The sequence below is a fragment of the Vanellus vanellus genome, assembly GCF_965231255.1.
Source record: "Vanellus vanellus genome assembly, chromosome: 11".
Lineage (NCBI taxonomy): Eukaryota > Metazoa > Chordata > Aves > Charadriiformes > Charadriidae > Vanellus > Vanellus vanellus.
In genome coordinates, this window is record NC_138916.1 from 1,251,102 (window position 1) to 1,270,817 (window position 19,716).

The following is a 19,716-nucleotide window of genomic DNA, read 5'->3' on the forward strand; positions in this document are numbered from 1 at the left end:
ATGCAATGAGAGCAGAAAGTTGCAAGTGAAATACTAGGAATATGCCGTCATGCCTTAATTAAGCTGCATGCTGACATTTCCTGTATTATAAGTAGGGCCTGGAGCTTCCCCTTTTTAATTTGGTACTTGGAAGTTTGTCTCTGATCAGCAGTTTTAACTCACGAGATGTGGGAAGAGCATTGAAATGTTAGCTCTGAATAAAAAAAAAAAAACAAAACCAACCCTTTCCTTCTCTAGGCAAATTGCTGACTTTCCTGTTCAGGAGGAGAGATTAAGTCCAGGAGATGTTTGCAAAGTTGGTCAGCTGATGTGAAACTCACATCTTTTTTGATTTCAACACAAGTGTTTGTGGTTTGTGTAGCATTCAGGGTGCACAACACGACCTCAAAAGTTAGAAGATTTAATAATTGCATGATTCTTTGTGGGCTTTTCTGTAACATTTCAGTTTTTTCCAAGTGTCAGTGATGCTGCCTGGTAACAGATGTCATCACCTCCCTTTCATGTACAGGAGGAGAGGCAGAGGGAAGAAAGCCATCAGTGCTCGATGACTTGAGGGGCCAAACCTGAAGTGCCTGAAACTGATTTTTCCAGAAGTCTTCCTATTTTATACTCTTTATACTCCCCCTCTCGGGGGAGGTTTTTGTGGCTTTGATTTGCAAGTTATGAAAGTTTAAAACTTCTGCAAATCAGAGTCCACTGTCTCTGGCTGGCGATCCACAAGAAGAGGAACCTAAACCTTGTGGGCACCTGTGAAAACAGCCATTTGAGTAACTTTCCATTGTCCCGTGAGAATAGAAACCGAAGGTCACTTGAGGCCTTTTTTTACTATGAGATCATGCTTTCCGTCCTCCATATGATAAGACCGTGTTTTCCATCCCCTATGTGATGAGTTCATGTTTTCAGTCCTTCCCCATTAACTGCATCCCATGCAGGATCGGGGTTCAAAGCAAGTGTCCTGTGACCTACAGGGGCAGGAACAGGGGAGGGAAAACAGAGGAGAGGTTACTCAATGAAGCGTGGGCTTTGGCAGCGACTCTGACTGGAGGATTTCTCCTGCTTTTGCCTCTTAGTCACTCATTCCCCTTTCTGACCTCTCATTCTTTGCTGTTGCTCACTTTGTGGTAGCGTAACTGTTTGCGCCACCTCACAGAGCTATTTTTAACCCGTTTCATTTCCTCGAGTTGGCGTGTGCCAGCATCCCCCAAGCAGTTGCATCAGTGCTGGGAAGGGGTAGCCAGCCACCGTGTAGCTTCCTTACAGCCCACGCGGGGATCCCCGTGCGGAAGGAAATCCCTTCACCAAACACAGGGGTCAGAGAGAAGCACCAGCTTGGGCCATGCCAAGCTCCTCAGGGCTGGCTTTCCAAGCCAGACATCCCTCTGTTGCCATCTCTTGTGAAGGCAGAAACCCTTACTGAGTTTCACCTGCTTAAGAGTAAAACTCAAACCCCAAATTCTTGTTGGGTGTTGGACTTCCCACCAACACCTGGATGAGTTTGACTCCTCTCCCACCTTGACAGGGCTGGTATCTGGTCTGAGGTTGTTGAAGCACGTGGTTCATATGTCCTGCACATCTGGAGAACTCATCTCTCTGTCTCTATCTCATTTTTCACCAGCTTATAAGTGTGTAAACACGGGCAGACCTTTGAAAGCTGGAGACTGTATCCCATCACTTGATCCATTGCTAGTCTCTCCTCCAAAACTAGGAAGCTGAGGAGCTTTTCATTTAAAAGGCTGTTAATGTATTTTTCCTCATGGTAAAATGTCTGTTGTCACAGTCTTGCAAAGAGCTGATGATTAACTGAAACTTGTAACAAAGGTGGTATTCAGCCTGGCAGATGCTGAGCTTGGGTGTTGTAGCACAGGTGGTTATGGAAATGTGTAAACCCATTGACTTTGGGGTCTCCTGATGAACTGGAAACCACAAGTAGAGGAGAGCCTCTCAGGGCTGCTTCCAGCTCTGGTGAAGGGAATGAACTGGAGAAAAGTTGAAACTGTGAGGTCAATGTAGCTTCAGTTTCATAGGTTCTTCTGAAATAGGTCTGCCCTGCTCCAGTATGCTTTCAGGACAGGAGTAGGGACGTGGCTGTGGGGAGCTGGCTACAGACCTGCAGGTTCGCATCATGACTCATCCTCTCCTCTCCCTGTTCTCAGCTATATTCTACTACGCTGGTCATGGCTACGAACATTCAGGGAGGAACTACATGGTCCCTGTTGACGCTCCACAACCCTACGCCCCTGAGAACTGTATCAGCGTGCAGAGGATCCTCCAGAAGATGCAGCAGCAGCGGACAGCCCTGAACCTCATCCTGCTGGACACCTGCAGGAAATGGTAGGGTGCTCTTCCCACTTCCATGCCCAGGATGGGGAGAGTGTGGCGTTTTGCGGGGTTGGGGGAAACAGCGGCCAGCCTCAACCCCTGCTTCAGCAGTGGGCTTCTGCACAACCACGTGGGCTGTTTCTGTGGATTACCAGGGCCGCGTCCCGCCGTTGTGCTGCTGAGCCCAGGCCTCTGTCAAAGTTTATTGAGGTGTGTTGTAAAATCAGCAAGACTGCCAGGTCTTGCAGGATCTTCTGGGAAGCCCAGTCAGTCACGTATTAGATGGAGAGAGTCTCAGACAGTGCCTGAGACCTGCTGGAGAAAAGGGGCTGGAGACCCTCCCTTGATTTTTCAGGATGAAGAAGCCTGGCAATTACAGGCAGGTCGCCTAAAGCCTGCAAGAGGGCTGACTCTGCCCTGGCATAAACTGTTGGCTGAAACTCAGCATAGGGTTTGTCTTTCTGTGTTTCAACCCCTTGCCCCGAACCACCCGGCCCTGGCAGGCTGTAGCAGCGTCTCGCTTACCTCAGGCTTTCATGGTACGTATTTCCCCACGTGCTTAGGCTGGGACTGTTGAGCTCGCCTCTCTTCTCCTGGCTGCGTTTTTGTTAACGTCTCAGTGAGAAGAGTGCAACATGATGAGGAAAATATTCTAAGCTGTTCTACTTGGTTTTTACTGGCCTTAAATGCTGCTGAAGTGGTATTATCGTGAAGTGGGACCCAGGCTGCTGCTGAGGTCAGGGATCACAGAATCACCGAATAGTCAGGGTTGGAAGGGACCTCTGGAGATCATCTAGTCCAACCCCCCTGCCAGAGCAGGGTCACCTACAACAGGTTGCACAGGACAGCATCCAGGCAGGTTTTGAATGTCTCCAGAGTGGGAGACTCCACAACCTCTCTGGGCAGCCTGTGCCAGTGCTCCACTACCCTCAAAGTGAAGAAGTTCCTCCTCATGTTAAGATGGAACTTCCTATGTTCAAGCTTGTGCCCATTACCCCTCGTCCTATCAATGGGCACCACTGAAAAAAAGACTCCTCCCATCCTTCTGGCATCCTCCCTTTAAGTATTTGTAAGCATTAATAAGATCCCCCCTCATTCTTATTTTCTCTAGACTAAAGAGACCCAAGTTCCTCAGCCTTTCCTCATATGAAAGATATTCTAATCCCCTAATCATCTTCGTAGCCCTTTGCTGGACCCTCTCCAGCAGATCCCTGTCTTTCTTGAACTGGGGAGCCCAGAACTGGACGCAGTACTCCAGATGCAGCCTCACCAGGGCAGAGTAGAGGGGGAGGATGACCTCCCTTGACCTGCTGGCCACACTCTTTTTGATGCACCCCAGGATGCCATTGGCCCTCTTGGCCGCCAGGGCACATTGCTGGCTCATGGTTATCCCATTGTCCACCAGGACTCCCAGGTCCCTTTGCACAGAGCTGCTCTCCAGGAGGTCAGCCCCCAACCTGTACTGATGCGTGGGGTTATTCCTCCCCAGATGCAGTACCCTACATTTACCCTTGTTGAATTTCATTAGGTTCCTCTCTACCCAACTCTCCAGCCTGTCCAGGTCACGCTGTAAAGCAGCACAGCCTTCTGGTGTGTCAGCCACTCCTCCCAGTTTAGTGTCATCAGCAAACTTGCTGATGGTACACTCTATCCTTTCATCCAGGTCATCGACGAATATATGAACAGGACTGGACCCAGTACTGACCCCTGAGGGACACCACTTGTTACTGACCAGTATCAGCTTTTTCCCTCTCTCTGTGAAAAACCCATCATCCTCTCATGGCCTGCTGATCTCCATCCTGCAGCTTGTGGGCTGCAGAAAATTACTACTTGCCCATTTTCAGCAGAGGTAGATAGCCTGTTCCAGTAGAAACTGTCATTGGTTCATTTATTTTGGTCTCCTGAGGCAGATTTACAGGTCAGAAAAGACCTGGAGGGCAAATATAGAAAAGTCTCCCTCTGCCTTCTGTGGCTCCTGTACTAAGAACCAGAAATGACAGGGATTTTGATACCACTGCCGTGAAGGAGCTGCCAGCCCCTGGAAAGATGTTAAATCTTTGATGCCTTTTAGCTGCAGAGGTAGGAACGCTCACTTGAAATAGCTTACAAGCTGGCTGCACTGGGACTTATCCTGCTGCCGCAGCTGAGTTGCCAGCATCGCTGGAGCTTGCTGTCCCTTGATACCCGCCCTGAATGCCCCGTAGCGAAGCATCCCCTTCCTCCCTCTTCCTCACCGCTGCTGCTGAAAGCAGAGCGAGTTGCTTCCCTGCACTGCTGCATAACCCCCCCAGCACACACAGCAGCACCTTGCTGCGCTCCCCAGCACGATACCAGGCAGCGGACAGCTTGCAGCCAAGTGGGAGCACATGTTTTTTTGCAGATGCACAGGTTGAGGTGGACTAGCATGCCTCTGGGCTGCTGGTAGCCCATCTGATGTGGGGACGTAGAGGCTGCATGGGGATTGCTAACACGAACAGCGATGATCTATGAAATAGCTTTTGAGCTGATGTCTCATTTCTTGGCGTCACCAGCGGTTTCCGTGCTTAGCAGAGTCTTAACGGCGCTTTGGGAAAAGGATGCGATGTGAGATCTACTGTGACGTTGTGCGGCTCTTTTTCTCTCTTCCACCCCAAGATCTCACACTTCTTTCCTCCTCTTCCCCACAGCAAGCACAGCACTTAGTGCAGTAGATATTATCCCCAGGCTTGTGGGGGTTTGCTGTAGAAGCTCTCTCCTGAGCTCCTATTTCTTGAGAAGTCATCATTTCAGCTCAGCAACGAGTGGATTTCACAGTTGCGTGTGTTTACACCGCTCCTTAAAACAGGGCTCCTTTCCCAGCGCCCTTGTGGTTGGACTGATGCTGCGAGCCTGTCGACGGTTCACTCAGCTGTGCATGAATCGGGAGGAGCTGTGTCTGTGCTAAGGGGGATCTCAACCGGAGTATCTCTCCACCCCGTATGTCAGCATCAGAAATGCCAAGGCGATGAGAAACGCGTCCTCCTTTGCCAAGTGGTAGCAGATGTTCCATTTCAGCAGAGGAGGAACCAGGAACACAGGGCCTGTGTGTAGCCTCATACATTTATGTGCTGATTTCAGGTGGATGCAATTGCCTCTTCCAGGAATTCCCTGATTTATGAGGGTTCCTAGCATGTGCCGCTTAGGATAGAAGGACGCCATCTCCTGTCTGGGATGCAGATCAGAACTGGGTTGCATGAGATGTGCTGTATAAATGAGACTTCTGGGTGGCCTGAAGCAGGAGGCAGCACTGCCACCTTCTCTGCTGTCAGGTCTCTCCCCGTGTTTGGTCACCATCTGGAAATGTCCCTGGAAATCCAAGCCCCTGCTGAAGCTTGCCTTCTGCTGGGGCAGGGTACCATCACCAGCGTTTCCACTGTGTGCAGCTCCAGCCTTGCGGGAGCTGTGGATGCCTGCTGGTGCCATCACAAAAGGTTTGCATCAACTCGTGTCTGTACAGCCTCGGGTGGATGTCCCCAGCAGGCAGAAAACAGGACCTCAGTTTATTTTGGGATCCCATGTCTCATTTCTCCACAGACCTGGAACACCAGATTTCTGCATTCATTTAGGAGTAGCTGAGGGGCAGAAAAACCTCTCTGTTCACCGCTTATATTTAGAAGTGTATCTCCTTTTCCACATTTTCTCTTCTGATCATCTTTAGAAAACTTACACAAGCCAGATGAATACTGCCATTAAACATCTCCAGACTGCGCCACCAGCAGTAGGTAACGTGCTGGCTGCTGGCGATACAACCGTCCCTTCTGCTCTCCTTAGCGTGCCAGCTTCAGCCCCGGGAAACTGCTGGAATCAAATAACACCGAATAACACCGCCTCTGTGCCTGGCTCTTATCCCTGTGCGATTTGGGAACATTTCCAAGTCACTGGTGTAAACTGGAGGCAGCCGGTCCCCACGCTGTTCAGTCTGGCTGCAGTCAGATAGGCAAGGCTTAGTTGTTAAGTGCAACCATGACATATTTTTTTGGTGGAACCCGGGACTGTCACCCCAGATCTACCTGATCTTGAAAACAACAGGATCTGTGCTCATTGAGCTACATCTAGACCAGGGTGCCGGCACCAGTTTTGAGCTTTGAGACCTGGGTGCATGTCCTGATCCCATCTCTCGATGAGATCTGGAGGTGTATCCGCCATAGTATACTTTGGTGTCCTGGGGCAGAAGGTGTGTGCCTGGGCTGGAAGGGAGCTGTGGAGCATCCCAGGCCTCTGGGACAGGTAGTTGAGCCATAGCCATGCGATGTCCACTCCTCTGAGTTCTTCAGGCACAGTCACCCCTCGGGCCACAGTATGTGCTCTGCACCGTGCTGCTGCCTGGATTTGTGACAAACCAGCCTCATGAGGGAGGAGGCATGGTTGCACCCACTGCTACAGGTGGTGTAGGGCAGGGAGCAGCTCACCAGCGCAGATAGGTCAAAGCTGGCCCTATCTACTCATTTTCCCATGGTTTGGGTTCCTTGTAGGACTCCTAGCTTTAGCCTCTGTTGCTGCCCAAGTAACATGGGTGGTTATATTTGACGTGAGGGTTGATCTTCCTGCGTCCATAGGAGATGGACTTGGTGGAACACATGGGCTCTGTCCCCTTCAAGGACACACTGGTGGGTGTCCTGAACACTGACTTGTGCCTTCATCTCCTCTTCCAGGTACAACCCGGAGTGTGCCCTCTCCCAGGTACAGCCGCTGGAGCCCTGGGGCAATACCGTTTACGGCTATGCCACGTAAGTGCACTTTGACGTGCCCGCACTGTGACACAGGACTAACTGCTGGCACAGCCATCTCTCCTCGCATCCCTTCATGCATGGTGGCTTTGGAGGTTTGAGAGAGTTTTGCTCGTTTCCTCTGGCTCTCATCTCTAGGGTTTCCTGTTCACACACTTTTTTTCTTCCTCCTGACGTTGCTAGTGGCAGCCTGTGCATCAGTGACAAGTTATGCATGAAGGTGGCATCAGCTCCTGTAATCTGTCTTTCCATGCCTAGGCCTGATTCCCAAGGCATGCGTGCCACGAGCATATCACCTGAAGCCTCCTGAGATGAGGATGAGAGTTGCTTCCTGCTCCAGGGCCAGTTCTGCTAGCTTTTCAACTGCTGTCACCCACCTAGGGTGGCAAAAGAGGCTGTGCTCTCCTCTTCTGTCCCCCTCCACTGATTTTTCCCGTCCCATGCCCTTCCTACCCTCTCCTGGGCCAAAACCAAGCACTTTGCACCATTGCCCGAGGAGCTAACTCGAACTCAGGCAACTGAGTCTAGATGGAGTCGGCAAGCCCTGACTCACCCCCAGGGCTTCGTGCCTGTTGCAGAAATGTGAGGACGAATCCTTACTCTTGCAGGAGCGAAGATGCAGAAGCCTATGAGTTGCAGGATGGGGAGTTCAGCTCTGGGATCTTCATGAAATATCTGAAGAAACATATTCTGCAGGAGAAGAAGGTTACACACATGCTGGACGATGTGTTAGAAGGTAAAGGAGTACTTTTAACTCAGGCTAGAAACCGCTTACTTCAGTAGCAGGGGTGAGAAGAGGTATCAGCAGAAACCAAGCAGCTCTGTGCCACCCCAGCCCAAGCAGGGGTGAGAGTGATGATCAGCACCTCTGATCCCCCTCCCTAAAAAACAAATTGCAAGCCATGACCTGTGCGAGCTTTTAATAACCTGGCAGTGGTACGGAGATGTTGACATAGAGTCTGAAAGGCAGGATGATAAATAAGGAATCTGGAGTAACACTTGTGCCTCCAAACTCTCTCCCCTAGACATTGGCCGGGATCCCTTGGTCACTGGGAAGCAGGTGATGGAGATCAAACACACTCTGAAGGAAGCTCGGTCCCTGACGGACCCGATCTACCCCCTGGGGGCAGCTGCCGAGCGCTGGGGACGCAGCCACGGTGAGCTGTGCAGGGTGCGAGGAGGACTACCAGGGAGAGGGCTGGGGGTCCCTGTGCCCCTCAGGGACACCGATCTGCAGAGGGGTGTTGGTGGGACCCTCTGAGGAGCTGAGGGCCACCAGGTGCTGACCCTACTGGGCTTTTCCTTCCAGATCCACTGAGCAAAATGGTGACCTTCCCCTGTGGGGCGCAGGTGAAGCTCTGCTTCCACTGGCTCTTCTCCAACATGATGTACGTGTGTGCCAAGCTGCAGCCTCCTCCGGCCCACGTTGCTAACGCCCGTCTCCTGCTCTGCCAGCGCACCGTGAGTCCTCCAGCAGAGATGCTGGTCCCCTTCCCCTCAATTCCCACCGTCTCCTTTCCCTGGGGCAGAGTTGGGAGGGGGAATCTGGTGAGATGGAGGGATCCCGAGGGCTGGAAAAAAAAGGCTGAACCTACATGGAAAAGAGTCCTCTTCTCTGCAAACTCTGATGCAAATAATCTGCACCACGAACACCTCTTTGAGTGTTACTTCCACATATCGGTGCCTCGCAGACTGCCTGCCTTGCTCCTAACGCATCGCAAAATGGATTTGCTGCCAGTTTTGATGCCTTTAACCAGTTACTCCTCAGACCCATTTCTGGCCTGCCTGTTTAAATCATTGCATTTCATCTGACTGAGATGAAGCGCCTCTCTGTTTTCTGTGTTTGGAAGCAGATCTGGCTTTTTGAATGATGCCTTCTTAGCCCGCTGTGCTAATATATCTTAATACAACAATATATACTCCTGTACTTGTTCCCGGTTGGGCCGTACCAGCTTCCTTGCACCCTTTCTCCCACCTTTCCTAACAGACCGTGTGCCCAGCGTGGTCTTCTCTGGTGGTCTCTGTGCCACCTCTAAGGATTTAATTTGCTGCTCCTTTTCACTAACCATCTTCCTCATTTTCTGTAGTCCTTTTGCTGAAGCGTAGCGTGCCCGCGGTGGATTTTTTGGCCCTTGTTGCTCGTGGAGGGATGCTGCCCCTAAGTACGTTGTGGTCACTGATGCAGAGTGGTGCATCCAGCAGGAGGTTTGGAGCCTGATCCTGCCTGTTACCAAGCCGGAGCGTCGTTTTCCCTTGTGAGCTCCCTAACCATGCATGAAAACCACGTGTGTGTGTGTCTGCACGTGTTTGTGTGCATGCACCCCACATCAGCGATTGCGGGGAAAGGGGGACCCAGCTTCTTTCTCCTGCGTCCAGAGCTGCCTCAAGAGGGATTAGGGAGGCCAAAAAGGACCCCAGTAGAGCCAGGGCTGTAGGATCCCCATCCCTATCCTGCTCCGCAGCGGTGTTAGCTCACACTGACCTCCAGTGGTGTCCTCTGATGTGGCAGCACATCCTCACATCACACTGCAAGTCATCTGCCCCACGTTAAACATCCACAGCGAGGCCACCCACCCTGGCCTGTGGGACCGCAGAGAGATGCATGGGTGTCTGCAGGAGGGCACCCGGCTGCTTTCAGGAACTGGGTGAGCTGGATGTGTCCTTACCGCGACAGCCCTCCTCGGGGATGCTGAGGGACCGTCTGAGCCACTCTTGCATTGCTGAGATGCAGGAGCTGGATGTTGAAGCCCAACAAAACCAGCCTCGATGGAGGTGCATGTTTTAAGCCCTGGGGAATGAACCCAGGGAGCTGTTTGGTTGAGGAAATGGTATTTTTCTCATCATTTCCTATATTCTACCTATAAAAATGACTCAAGCAGAGAGCCTGGGCTTGCTGTAGGGCTTGCCAGAGTTAACTACCGTGTCATTTTCTAGCCTTTATCCATTTTCTTAAGTTGTCCAGTGTTCTTTCCCATACTGTGTCTTGCCTGGCTTGCATTTTTACTTGACAAGCACTGTCTTCAGAGAGGGAGGACATATGTGGAAAGGAATGATGCTGACAGCTAAGATATACCCATTTTTTGCTCTGTACTGTTTAAACGCCTACTTTTTTAAAACTTTTATGTTGGATCTCCTTGTTTTCAAGTCACTTGATCTGGAGCTGTTTGACCTAATGGCCTCTCCAGTCAATTTCCTCAATTTATTTAGAATATCTGAAACTCTGGGCCAGTGAAAACTCTGGCCTTGCCAATTCCTGGTCGTCATCATCTTCATTAAAAAATGCATTCCACTATGGGGAAATGTTTTATAAATAATTATGAGCTAAAAAACTAATTTAGAAAATCCTTTTCTCCGTTTCCTGACTCCTACATAGCCAGAAACGATAAAGGAGACTAATGGAAGGAAATACTTGCCTGCATCCACTGTAATTGGATTGTGGCAGTCATTGGCACAGGAGACTATGAAGACTGGGAATTTAGCAGAGTGCAGATATTTGTTGATAATGAGTTACTGTCAGCCGAGGAGCTTTGAATCTCACATGTCAGGGCTTTTAATTGATCCCTCGAGATTAGGTTGCTCCTTGCCCAGGTGAATGTCTTGAAGGTCATGAGGCTGGAGAGCTGTGTTCCTGTGGGACACAGCCCTGCAGATGCGAGGGGTCCGGGAGAGCTGATGGATTTTCAAGGATCCTGATGAACAAGGGGTCGAGCAAAGGCAGCAGGAGGCCTGCATGGACCTGCTGGGGGCTTCTGACTGAGCTGACACGTGAAAAGGAGGTGGAAGCTAGGGCAGGTGACGTAGGAGGACTATAGAGATGTGGTTCAAGCATCTAGGCATGGGGTTAGGAAAGTCAAAGCCCATCTGGAACTGAATCTGGTGGGAAAAGGAAGGGCTTCTACAAGTATACCAGCAGCAAAGGGAAGGCAAGAGAAAATATGGTCCCCACTGCTAAATAGGGCACAGTCCCTGGTGACACAGGGCATGTGACAAAGGCCGAGATTCTTGATGCCTTCTTCACCTCATTCTTTACTGGTCAGACTGGCCTTCAGGGTTTCCAGGCCCTTGAGACCAGTGAGAAGGTCTGGAGTACCCAGAGCTAAGAGAAAACTTTTCTGCTCTGAGGGTGATTTGAATATTGTTTCTTTTGGAAAACCAGGGCTGTGGGGCTGTTTTCTCTTTTCACTAATGACCTCAGTGATGCGCCATAGCACGTGCTTATTAAATACACAGACGCTGTAACGCTGGGCATCTCTTCAAGGTGCTAAAGGCAGGGTTAGATTTTAGAAAGATTTGGATAAAATGTGAGGCCAAGGCTGTTATTCAGCAGATGCAAGTTCCTGCACATGGGCAGGAATAAGCAATAGTGTAAGCACAGGATGGGAAACAACTGGGGTACCAGTTCTGGTTGAAATCCACAACAGCTGGTGCAACAAAAGCAGGGTGGAACATTCTGCTCCATTCTGCTCTTGGAGCAACAAGAGCTCCAAGATTTATGTGAGATCCTGTCTGGCTCTCCTCGCTGTTGCTGAGGCTGGAGCACTGGGTCCAGTTTTAGGTCCATACTCCACGGAATATAATGTGCCAACTGAAGCACATCCGAAGTAATAAAAGGAAAGAGAGGGAGAATTGTGGTTTAGGTAAGAAAAGCAAAAATTGATGGATAGGGGGCCTTCAAATATGTAAAAATTTGTTTCCAATGTGGAAGGAAGTCATGGTTGGAATTGCAGTAAGGAAGATCTAGAGTAGACATGACATTTTCATGGTAAAAAGAGTGAATGTCTGGGAGGGGTTTAGCCTAAGGGTGATGCAGAATCAGCACCCGTTTGGATCCCTTAATGCATCTGGACATGTGTCTGTCAGGGGGGATGTGTGTCACTGTGTTCTCTGGGCCACATGATTCCTTTGGTCCCCTCTGGTCCATATCCCAGTGGTGAGGGCCCTACCCTCAGGAATAGGGCGCAGGCTCAACCTCGCGTGCAGAAGCAGGTTGGCAGCATGTGGCTGGCTGTTGAATCCAAAATCATTTAATAATGCAGTCATTTAATCAACCAATCTGTTGAGCTGCTGGGAGGTGCTCCTTGTGTGTATGCTGAAGGTACCCCAGGCATCTCCCCACGACATGGACCGTTTCCTTCTTTGCTTCGGGATGGTCCCAGGTCTGTGCCAGAGAGGAACAACATGTCTAGTTTGGATGTTCAGTGCTTGGGACTGGCTTCGTCCCACTCAGGGAGGCTGTGTGGTTCACCCCATCCAACCTTCCTCATGCTGCTTGGCTTTTTGTGAGCTGTGATTTAACTTGTGATGGAATAATGTTATATTTGTGCTAGTCACGTCTGTGGTACTCTGGGTATTTCCTAGGCTGAAAAAAAGGGCGGCCCAGGCTCAAGGAGCTCAAAATTACAGAGCAGCAAACAGACATTTGGGAGGGATCCAGTGCATTAGCACAGATCTGAGCATCCCTGCCCTGCGTAAACTTAACTGTTGTGGTTTGGGCCGGACTGGCCACTGGAATGAATGACAGACGCTCTTTTTTTACTTCTCTCCCCTTCAGAGAAGGGAGAGCATCTCCCTTTGGAGATGAAGGATAAGAGAGAAAAGAGACTTATGAGTTTAAAAAAAGGAACTAAACTAATGAAAATATAAATAAAATACTGAAAAGAAAATAATGAAATATATACAATATATCCAAAACCGTATTAAGCTCCCAGGATGACGATCACCTCACCGGCTGGCACTGGGAAGGTCCCAGACTGGACTCAGCAACAGACGGGACCTAGATTCCACGTTTGGATTCAGGGACGCACGGGTCAGGATCAAAGGCAGATGAACAGACAGAGTCCTCCTGGGATGCGACCCCTGAAGGAAGAGCGCTGACCCTTTGATCCCTCAGCTTTTATACTGAGCATGGGGCAGATGGGATGGAATACCCTGTTGATCAGTTTTGGGTTACCTGTCCTGTCCGCTCCTCCCTGCAGGTGGGACCTCGTTACGCTTTTCCGCTTCCGACCCTCCAATGGGGCAAATAACAAAGTTAGCTGGCCTGGGTTGTTATAGCGATAAGTATAAGCAAGAGCCTCTCTGCATACCATTCCTTGGCATAAATTATAAACAATCAGGTCTTATCACTCTGGAAGTGGATACCATTGGAAAAATATGCCGTTAATTTCAGAGAGCTCAGTTAGTTATAAGAGGCTTAGCTGAAAACTAAAGTTACCAAAAAGAAAATTTGTTCTGTTTTACCTCAAACCAGGACACCAACTGCGATGTTAATCGCTGGAGGTTCACAGAGTCTGCAGAGGCTGCTAACGTGATTGCAAAAGCAGGTGCTTGGAGGTCATCTGATGCAGACCACATCTGTCCCTGCAAGGAGACAAAAGGGAATGTGGCCCCAACCCCAGCTCCGACAGGCTGATGGATCCCCGGAGGAGCCACTCTTGGAGAGGTCGCAGGAGTGGGGATGCACCAGGGGAAGGCGGGATGGCAGAATTCAAAAGACACATGCGGGAACAGCAATGAGGCGGCTATGGAAAGGGCTGGAAGAGAGCACTATAGCATCATCAGATATGGGGAAGAGAGGGGACTAGTGGCAGGGTGATTTTGAGAAGGACTTCTGGCCATGGACTGTTTTCCTCTTACTGATAAGGATGTCATGGGTATTGCAAGTCTAGCAGGGTTCAAAAAAAACTTTGGCACTTTCATAAGAGTCCATAAAGGCTATTGAAAGCACAGACACCGCCTTTGACTCAGAAAGTCGCTGATTTTCCCATTGCAGGAGGCTGGCAGCGTAGGCTCACCCTGGGCAGGGGCTGGTGGCATGTGCCTCCTGTCCTTCCTTAAGCATGTGCTGGAGGATGGAGCCGGCTGGACGCAGTGGGGCCACTCAGCTCCTTTTTACAGTCCTGTGTTAGTGGCATCCAGGCTGACCTGCTCTGTGTCTCTCTCTTTGGTCTCCAGGTCCAGTTGAACCTGGCTGCTGGGCTCAGCGTAGGGGTGATGGTACCTGGGTAGCTGAGAGTAAGATGCAGTGAGCCAGGGAAGGAGAGAGCAGGAGAGGGCAGTGTTCATTTGCAGAAGGTGCTCTGCGCTGCAGCACATCTCCTGTTTCGGCACGTTTTAGGCTGATGTAAGGAGCCAGGATGAGGCTCCCTGAGCAGGAGACCTGCTCCGTCCCCACGAGCTGTGTCCTCCCTTTGTTGGCACACCCATCTCCCTTTCTGCCAGCTCCGTTCACTGCCATGGTCTTCCCTAAACTCCTTTCAGTTTATCTTTCCAGTAATGAGTTGCCAAGTGCGAAGATGGGATTTGGCTTTGCTTTGTGCAGAGATGAATGGTATTTCTTCCACCTGCCTCCAGTGGACCTCCCAGATCAGTAATCGGGTTTGCTGCTGTGCTGCCAGCCCTGCAAGCAGGGGTGACCCTGATCCCTGCAGATCCCAGCCAGCATTTGGGATCCAACATTTTAGCTTCTACCCTCAATATTCTCCTGGCCAGAAAGAATTTGGCTTGGCCGCTTGCAGGCAGCAGTTGGGGGAAGGTCTGTAAAGGCTAGCAAGAGCTCCCAGGACTTCTCTAACCTCTCTCCCTGTAATGTCCTAACAGCCTCCTTCATCAGCATGTCCAGGGCAAGTTCTCCTGCCAATGACGAGGAAATTTTGCAAGGGTTAGACCCTCCTCACATGCCACCAGCTTTACACATGGCTGCAGTGAGCCCGCCCAGGCTGCTCAGCTCCCATGGCCAAAGCCAGGCTGGCACAACCTAGCGTTGGCCAAGCCAGGTTGGCAGGATCAGGCCGTGGTCGCTGCTGGAGCCAGCTGGCAGAGGGAGGCGCCTTCTCATGGAAGAGGCTGGTGGACTGTGGGCTGTCACCCATCCTAGAGGGCTCAAATCCAAAGCGAGATGCTATTTCATAAGGCCCTTATTCCATTGTCTCTTCTTGTGCTATTACCGGCTCCATGATAGAGGATCTCATAGAGGCAGGGCTGTTTTGGATAAGTTTGAGTAATTCGGCAAGAATTGACAGTTTTGTAGATGGCAGGGGGCTAACTTGGCACCTGGTGCAACTCAGAGCTTCCTCCAGCTATGCCCTTGGAAAATTTGCTCCCTCCTTAACACACCTCTTATGCTACGGGTGGTTGTGATACTGGCCATTGCTGCTATCTGCTCTGCTGGAAATCCCATTATACCATGCTTTTCCTGGTAGATGCCCTCAGGGGATGTTTAGCTATATCTTCCCATGGATATGCACAAGGCGGGTGTGTAAAATCTCTGTATTTCTCTTGCTGGCACTCTGTAGTAAGGCATTTCCACCAGCCAAAGTGTCAAGGGCACCGGCCAGCCCTGAGCACTGGTGGGTACAAAGAAGCAGCATGTCTGATGGGCAGCTGCACATCCATGCCTGGGCTGTAGCTGAAACTTCTTTGCGTTTCCTCTTGTTTTCCTGACCCAGGAGACGGTCGATGCGGCCGTCCTGCAAGAGAGCCGCCTGGACCAAGTGGAGTCTCTGCTCGCCTCTGTGTACAAGCGGGAGGAGCTGGACTGCGTCTTCCAGCTCTGCGGACTACAGAAAATTAAGGTAGGGAGCTGCCCAGGTGCAAATCTTGGCACCTGGCATAACTGGTAGTCCCCATCCCCACTGGCTGGAGCTGGATGTGCCCCTCTGACTGCGTGTCTCATGATTCCGTGCGGACGATGCCTGGCATACCTGTGTAAGTGTAACATCCAGACTGGGGTTAAAGGAGCTGGTTGATGTTGAAGACACAAAAGCCAGCATCTTTCTCTTGGTTTGCTCTGTCCTTCCACGCTGCTGGGCCAGGAAGGCTGTTTTTTTTTCCCGTATCAGCCTCACGGAGATCAGACTAACCCAAATAATTCAGATGAAGGATGTCTCACTGCGCTGTGTGCTTGCCTGAGAGACAGGCTCACAGGATCTCGAGCAGCAGGAGGGTTTGTTCCCTGCCATCAGGGTGACACTACCAAGCCTGATCCAAGCTTGGCACGCCTCAAAAGATTCTCAAACTATTTAAAGACCACGAGAGAGGCAAAATTGCTCGTCCCCTGGCTTGTCTCTTTCAGCAGATTATCTGTCCCCAAATAGCAGTGTGCACCTTGTTCCTCATTTGATTTTTTTTTTTTATTCCCCTCTAACACCCAGCCAGTGGGCCTTGCCAGCTGCTTATCTGCTCTGCTCCGCGCAGACTCACACCGAACGTTGCTCTCAAGCTGCTGCCTGGATCTGCCTACAGTGAGCTCTGTTTGCTGAGTGCGTGACGTGCCTCGGCATATGGCAGCTCCTTCAGTCCTTGATTGTTCCTGGAGCTCTTTTCTGAACCCTTCCCAAGCGCTCAGCATTGCTTTTAAGTGCAGATGTGAGACCTGGACCCTACATCGCCTGCCAAAACCTTCTTCTTGCTCCGTTATACATCTCCCTACTTTGTACAGCCAGGCAGTCTCAGGCACAGCCCCATGCTAGGGGTTCACGTTCAGGCATTTGGCTGCCATGAATATGGTTATTTTCTGATTTCTTCCCCATCTTTTACAAAAAATCTCAAATAATGCTAGACTGCAAATGGATCCCTGTGGAGCACTGCTGTTTAAAACTGTTGGCTTTTACCGGGCGATGTGTGTTTTATTTAAATGGTTCATATCCCTCCCCTCTCATGCTTTCCTCTCGCGTGTGCAGCAGTCCCGTGCTGTGGTCGGGATGGATGTCATGGCTTTCCTTGCGTGGGTGCTGCTTGCCTGGGTGCAGTCTCTCTCCCCTCCTGCTCCCCTGCACCAGTATCCTGGGGGTGATGCTCTCGGTGACAGTGCCCTGACCGGGCTGGTGAGGTCTCAAGTGAGGTGGCCTGATTTCAGGAAAAGTCCTGCAATCCAGAAATTATGGCTCAGGCCCACAAACGTCACGAGCGTATGTAACAGCTCGTTTTCTCTGGCAGTAGCATTGCTCCATCACGCCACAGCATGGGGCTGTGAGCCCGCAGAACAGACAGCCAAGTCTGTCATTTTTTGCTGACAGCGGCAACAGTGAAAAAAGCTCTGCTTCGAGTCTTAGTCTCCGATTCACTTGGTGTCCTTTGCTCTCTCCCCTTCCAGACGGACGTGGTCCTGCAGTTGGATTTGCATTACACCCAGCTGAGCACAAAGCAGAGGACTTGTGAAAGCCTGCAGACGACCCTCCAGAAATCTCTGCTAGGGCAGTTTTTCAGCCAGAGCAATTGCTCCCAGCCAAACTATCCGAGAACTCCTGCCCCTGCAGGCAGCGTGTGCTTCCGGGATGCGTCGGTGCTGAGCGCGGACCCGAAGGGGCAAACATCTCTGAGGACAGGCTCTGGCCACAGCTTGCCCAGCAGCAACCCCTCCAGCTCCAGCATCGAGCCAGAGGAGAACGACGAAAGCGACCTGAGCGAGCTCTGCTCGGCACTGCTCCGGGCTGGCCCGGGGCAGGACTACCCCTGACGCCTGCGGGCTGGCGTGCACAGCCTTGAGAATGGCTTTTTTTGTAGAGGCAACAGCTATTTGAGTGCTAAAAACACCAGAATCCACCAGCTGCTTTCCAGCCTTGGCGATCGCCCTATCCAAATGAGGCCAAGGCTGCTTTTTCGGAAAGGCTTCTCCCATCTGCGCCCTGCGGCATGCAGGGTCTGAAGCCCGCTGGAAATAACCCCTGTGCTGCGGTAGCGGTGGGGATCAGCGAGGAGTCGTCGTCAGGTGGCCCTGTCCTCCGCCAGACACGAGGAGTTGTAACATTTCCAGGCAAAACCCAACATTGCTTCCAGTCACGGGCACAGGCTGATGTTTTCTGCAAATTAGGCTTTGCCTGAAACCAAACCTTGCAGCGTTAAAGGTGTTAAGAAACACTACGGACCTGTGATACGGCAGCGGCACGGCCTCAAAACCCAACTGCAACTGCTGACTCTCATCGCACTTGTGCAAGGGACACAAGGCTCGAACAAGGGACCCAGATAATACCACGTGAATGTATAAGCTCTCCCCTGGGGTCACGGTGCGGTTTTCTTCCCTTGTGAGCCCTGCCTGTGTTCAAGCAGGTTTTAAGTTATGCATTTCTGTATTTCTAACGAATGTATTTATAACTGGGGCAAGACAATCGCTTGCTAGGAAAAGGAAGGTCAGATGTTCCATCAAGCATGTGTTTACAATGAAGGCTGGTTTTCCATCAGTAGTAGCCACTGGACAGGTACGCTTCCGCGTGCCCCTTCTAGCGTGGTACACAGGGGCATTAAACTGTGTTAAGTCCTGCGCAGTCCTGGGTTTCCTCTCAGATGCAGAATTTCCTCCGTGTGGGAGATGGAAAAGACCAAGATGGAGGAGGAAGGACCTCAAAAAAAGTCATTCTTAGGGCAAATTTTATTTCTAAGTGCCTGTCTCTCTGCATTCTCTGGACAACCTCAAGCACTACCTTTTGTGGAGAACCAACTGTCCAGAGAGAACCACAGATGAGCAGGGCCCAAAGGACCACCCGAGTGGGTGCAGTCCCCTCCCTGTCTGCTTCTCTGGTATTTGTTTGATGAAAGTTTCAGCGTAGCTCCACGCGATTGCTCAGCAAGGGCCTGAGAGGGTGGTCAAATCATTCAACAGGGGCCAGTGACCCCAATAAGGGGTGGGATCTCCATCTTTGGAGACAGTTCACTCTAGACTGGAGAAGGTGGTGATGAACTGGTCCAAGCTGTCCAGGCACTGGACCAGAAACAGTCCCTTCTGGCTGTTGTGGTCCTGGGAAAGAATAAACTTGGAGATCAAAGACTTCTTGAGAGGTCAAGGATGGTGGGCTGGGGAGAGTGCCCAAGCTCTTGTGGTCTTTTTTCTTGGTCTAAAAGAGGGATGGAAGAGAGCATTTTCTAAATTATGGTTCTCCTTCAGCAGTGCAGATACTTGCATCTCCGTCTACGGTGTCTATTGCAGCATGGAAGAATATTAAATGCTACTTCCAGATAAGCCATCCTACAAGTGCTGGAAACCTGTCCAAGGAGAACAGAGGAGGCTTTTATTCTCCTCACAGTAAGTAGAGCCAAGGGAAAGGAGAGAGGCCCCATCTGGCTGAAGTCTAGAAAGTCTCCTAGGAAAAAATGTAAAGCTGAAAAAAAAAAAAAATATAATTTACAGGGTGCAGTTTATATAAGATGGACTGGTAAAGAAGCTAAACCAGAAGATAATAAACTAATTTGAGGGAGAGCCAAAGATCAACTCAACACCAGCAGAAACATAAGAGGGGTCGGTGGGAATGGGTGGGCAGGCGTTTGGGAGGAGTGGGGAGTCTCTTTGCCTCTGTGAGGATCATACACACCCTCCTATGCTGTTGGGGCAAAATACGTTTTTCTGGCTCACGTAATCATGAGATGTCATCTCATGTGAATGTTAATCTCATTCCAAGTGAAGCTGTTTATTTTTTTCTGAATAAAACACTATTGGTGTTTTTTGAATGTATAAAACTTCATGTGGCTCTGAGTTAACTGTCTTTATTTTTCCATCTAATTGCCAGAGTGTGACTTAATATTCACCTACTGATTTTTATGCTTTGAACTCAAACTTCTAGGCCCTTCGGTGTGAGGACTGTTTCCCTTTTTAGGTAACTGCGTATTGAATTTTGGATTTAGCAGGTGGATCAAATGACCCTAGACAGTATGAAACAATGTG

The 19,716-nt window shown here is 50.5% G+C and overlaps 1 protein-coding gene across 1 annotated transcript in view; it reads left to right on the forward strand.

Annotated features, from left to right (window-relative positions):
• LOC309676435 (mucosa-associated lymphoid tissue lymphoma translocation protein 1-like) overlaps positions 1–19,511 on the forward strand; it is a 29,399-nt gene extending 9,888 nt beyond the window's left edge. Inside the window, exons 8-14 of the mRNA XM_082488974.1 lie at positions 2,154–2,331; positions 6,990–7,064; positions 7,673–7,800; positions 8,090–8,221; positions 8,374–8,525; positions 15,512–15,637; positions 17,158–19,511. Coding sequence (XP_082345100.1) covers positions 2,154–2,331; positions 6,990–7,064; positions 7,673–7,800; positions 8,090–8,221; positions 8,374–8,525; positions 15,512–15,637; positions 17,158–17,520 — 1,154 coding nt within the window. The 3' untranslated portion in view covers positions 17,521–19,511. The remainder of the gene's footprint in view (positions 1–2,153; positions 2,332–6,989; positions 7,065–7,672; positions 7,801–8,089; positions 8,222–8,373; positions 8,526–15,511; positions 15,638–17,157) is intronic.
• Positions 19,512–19,716: the final 205 nt, after the last annotated feature.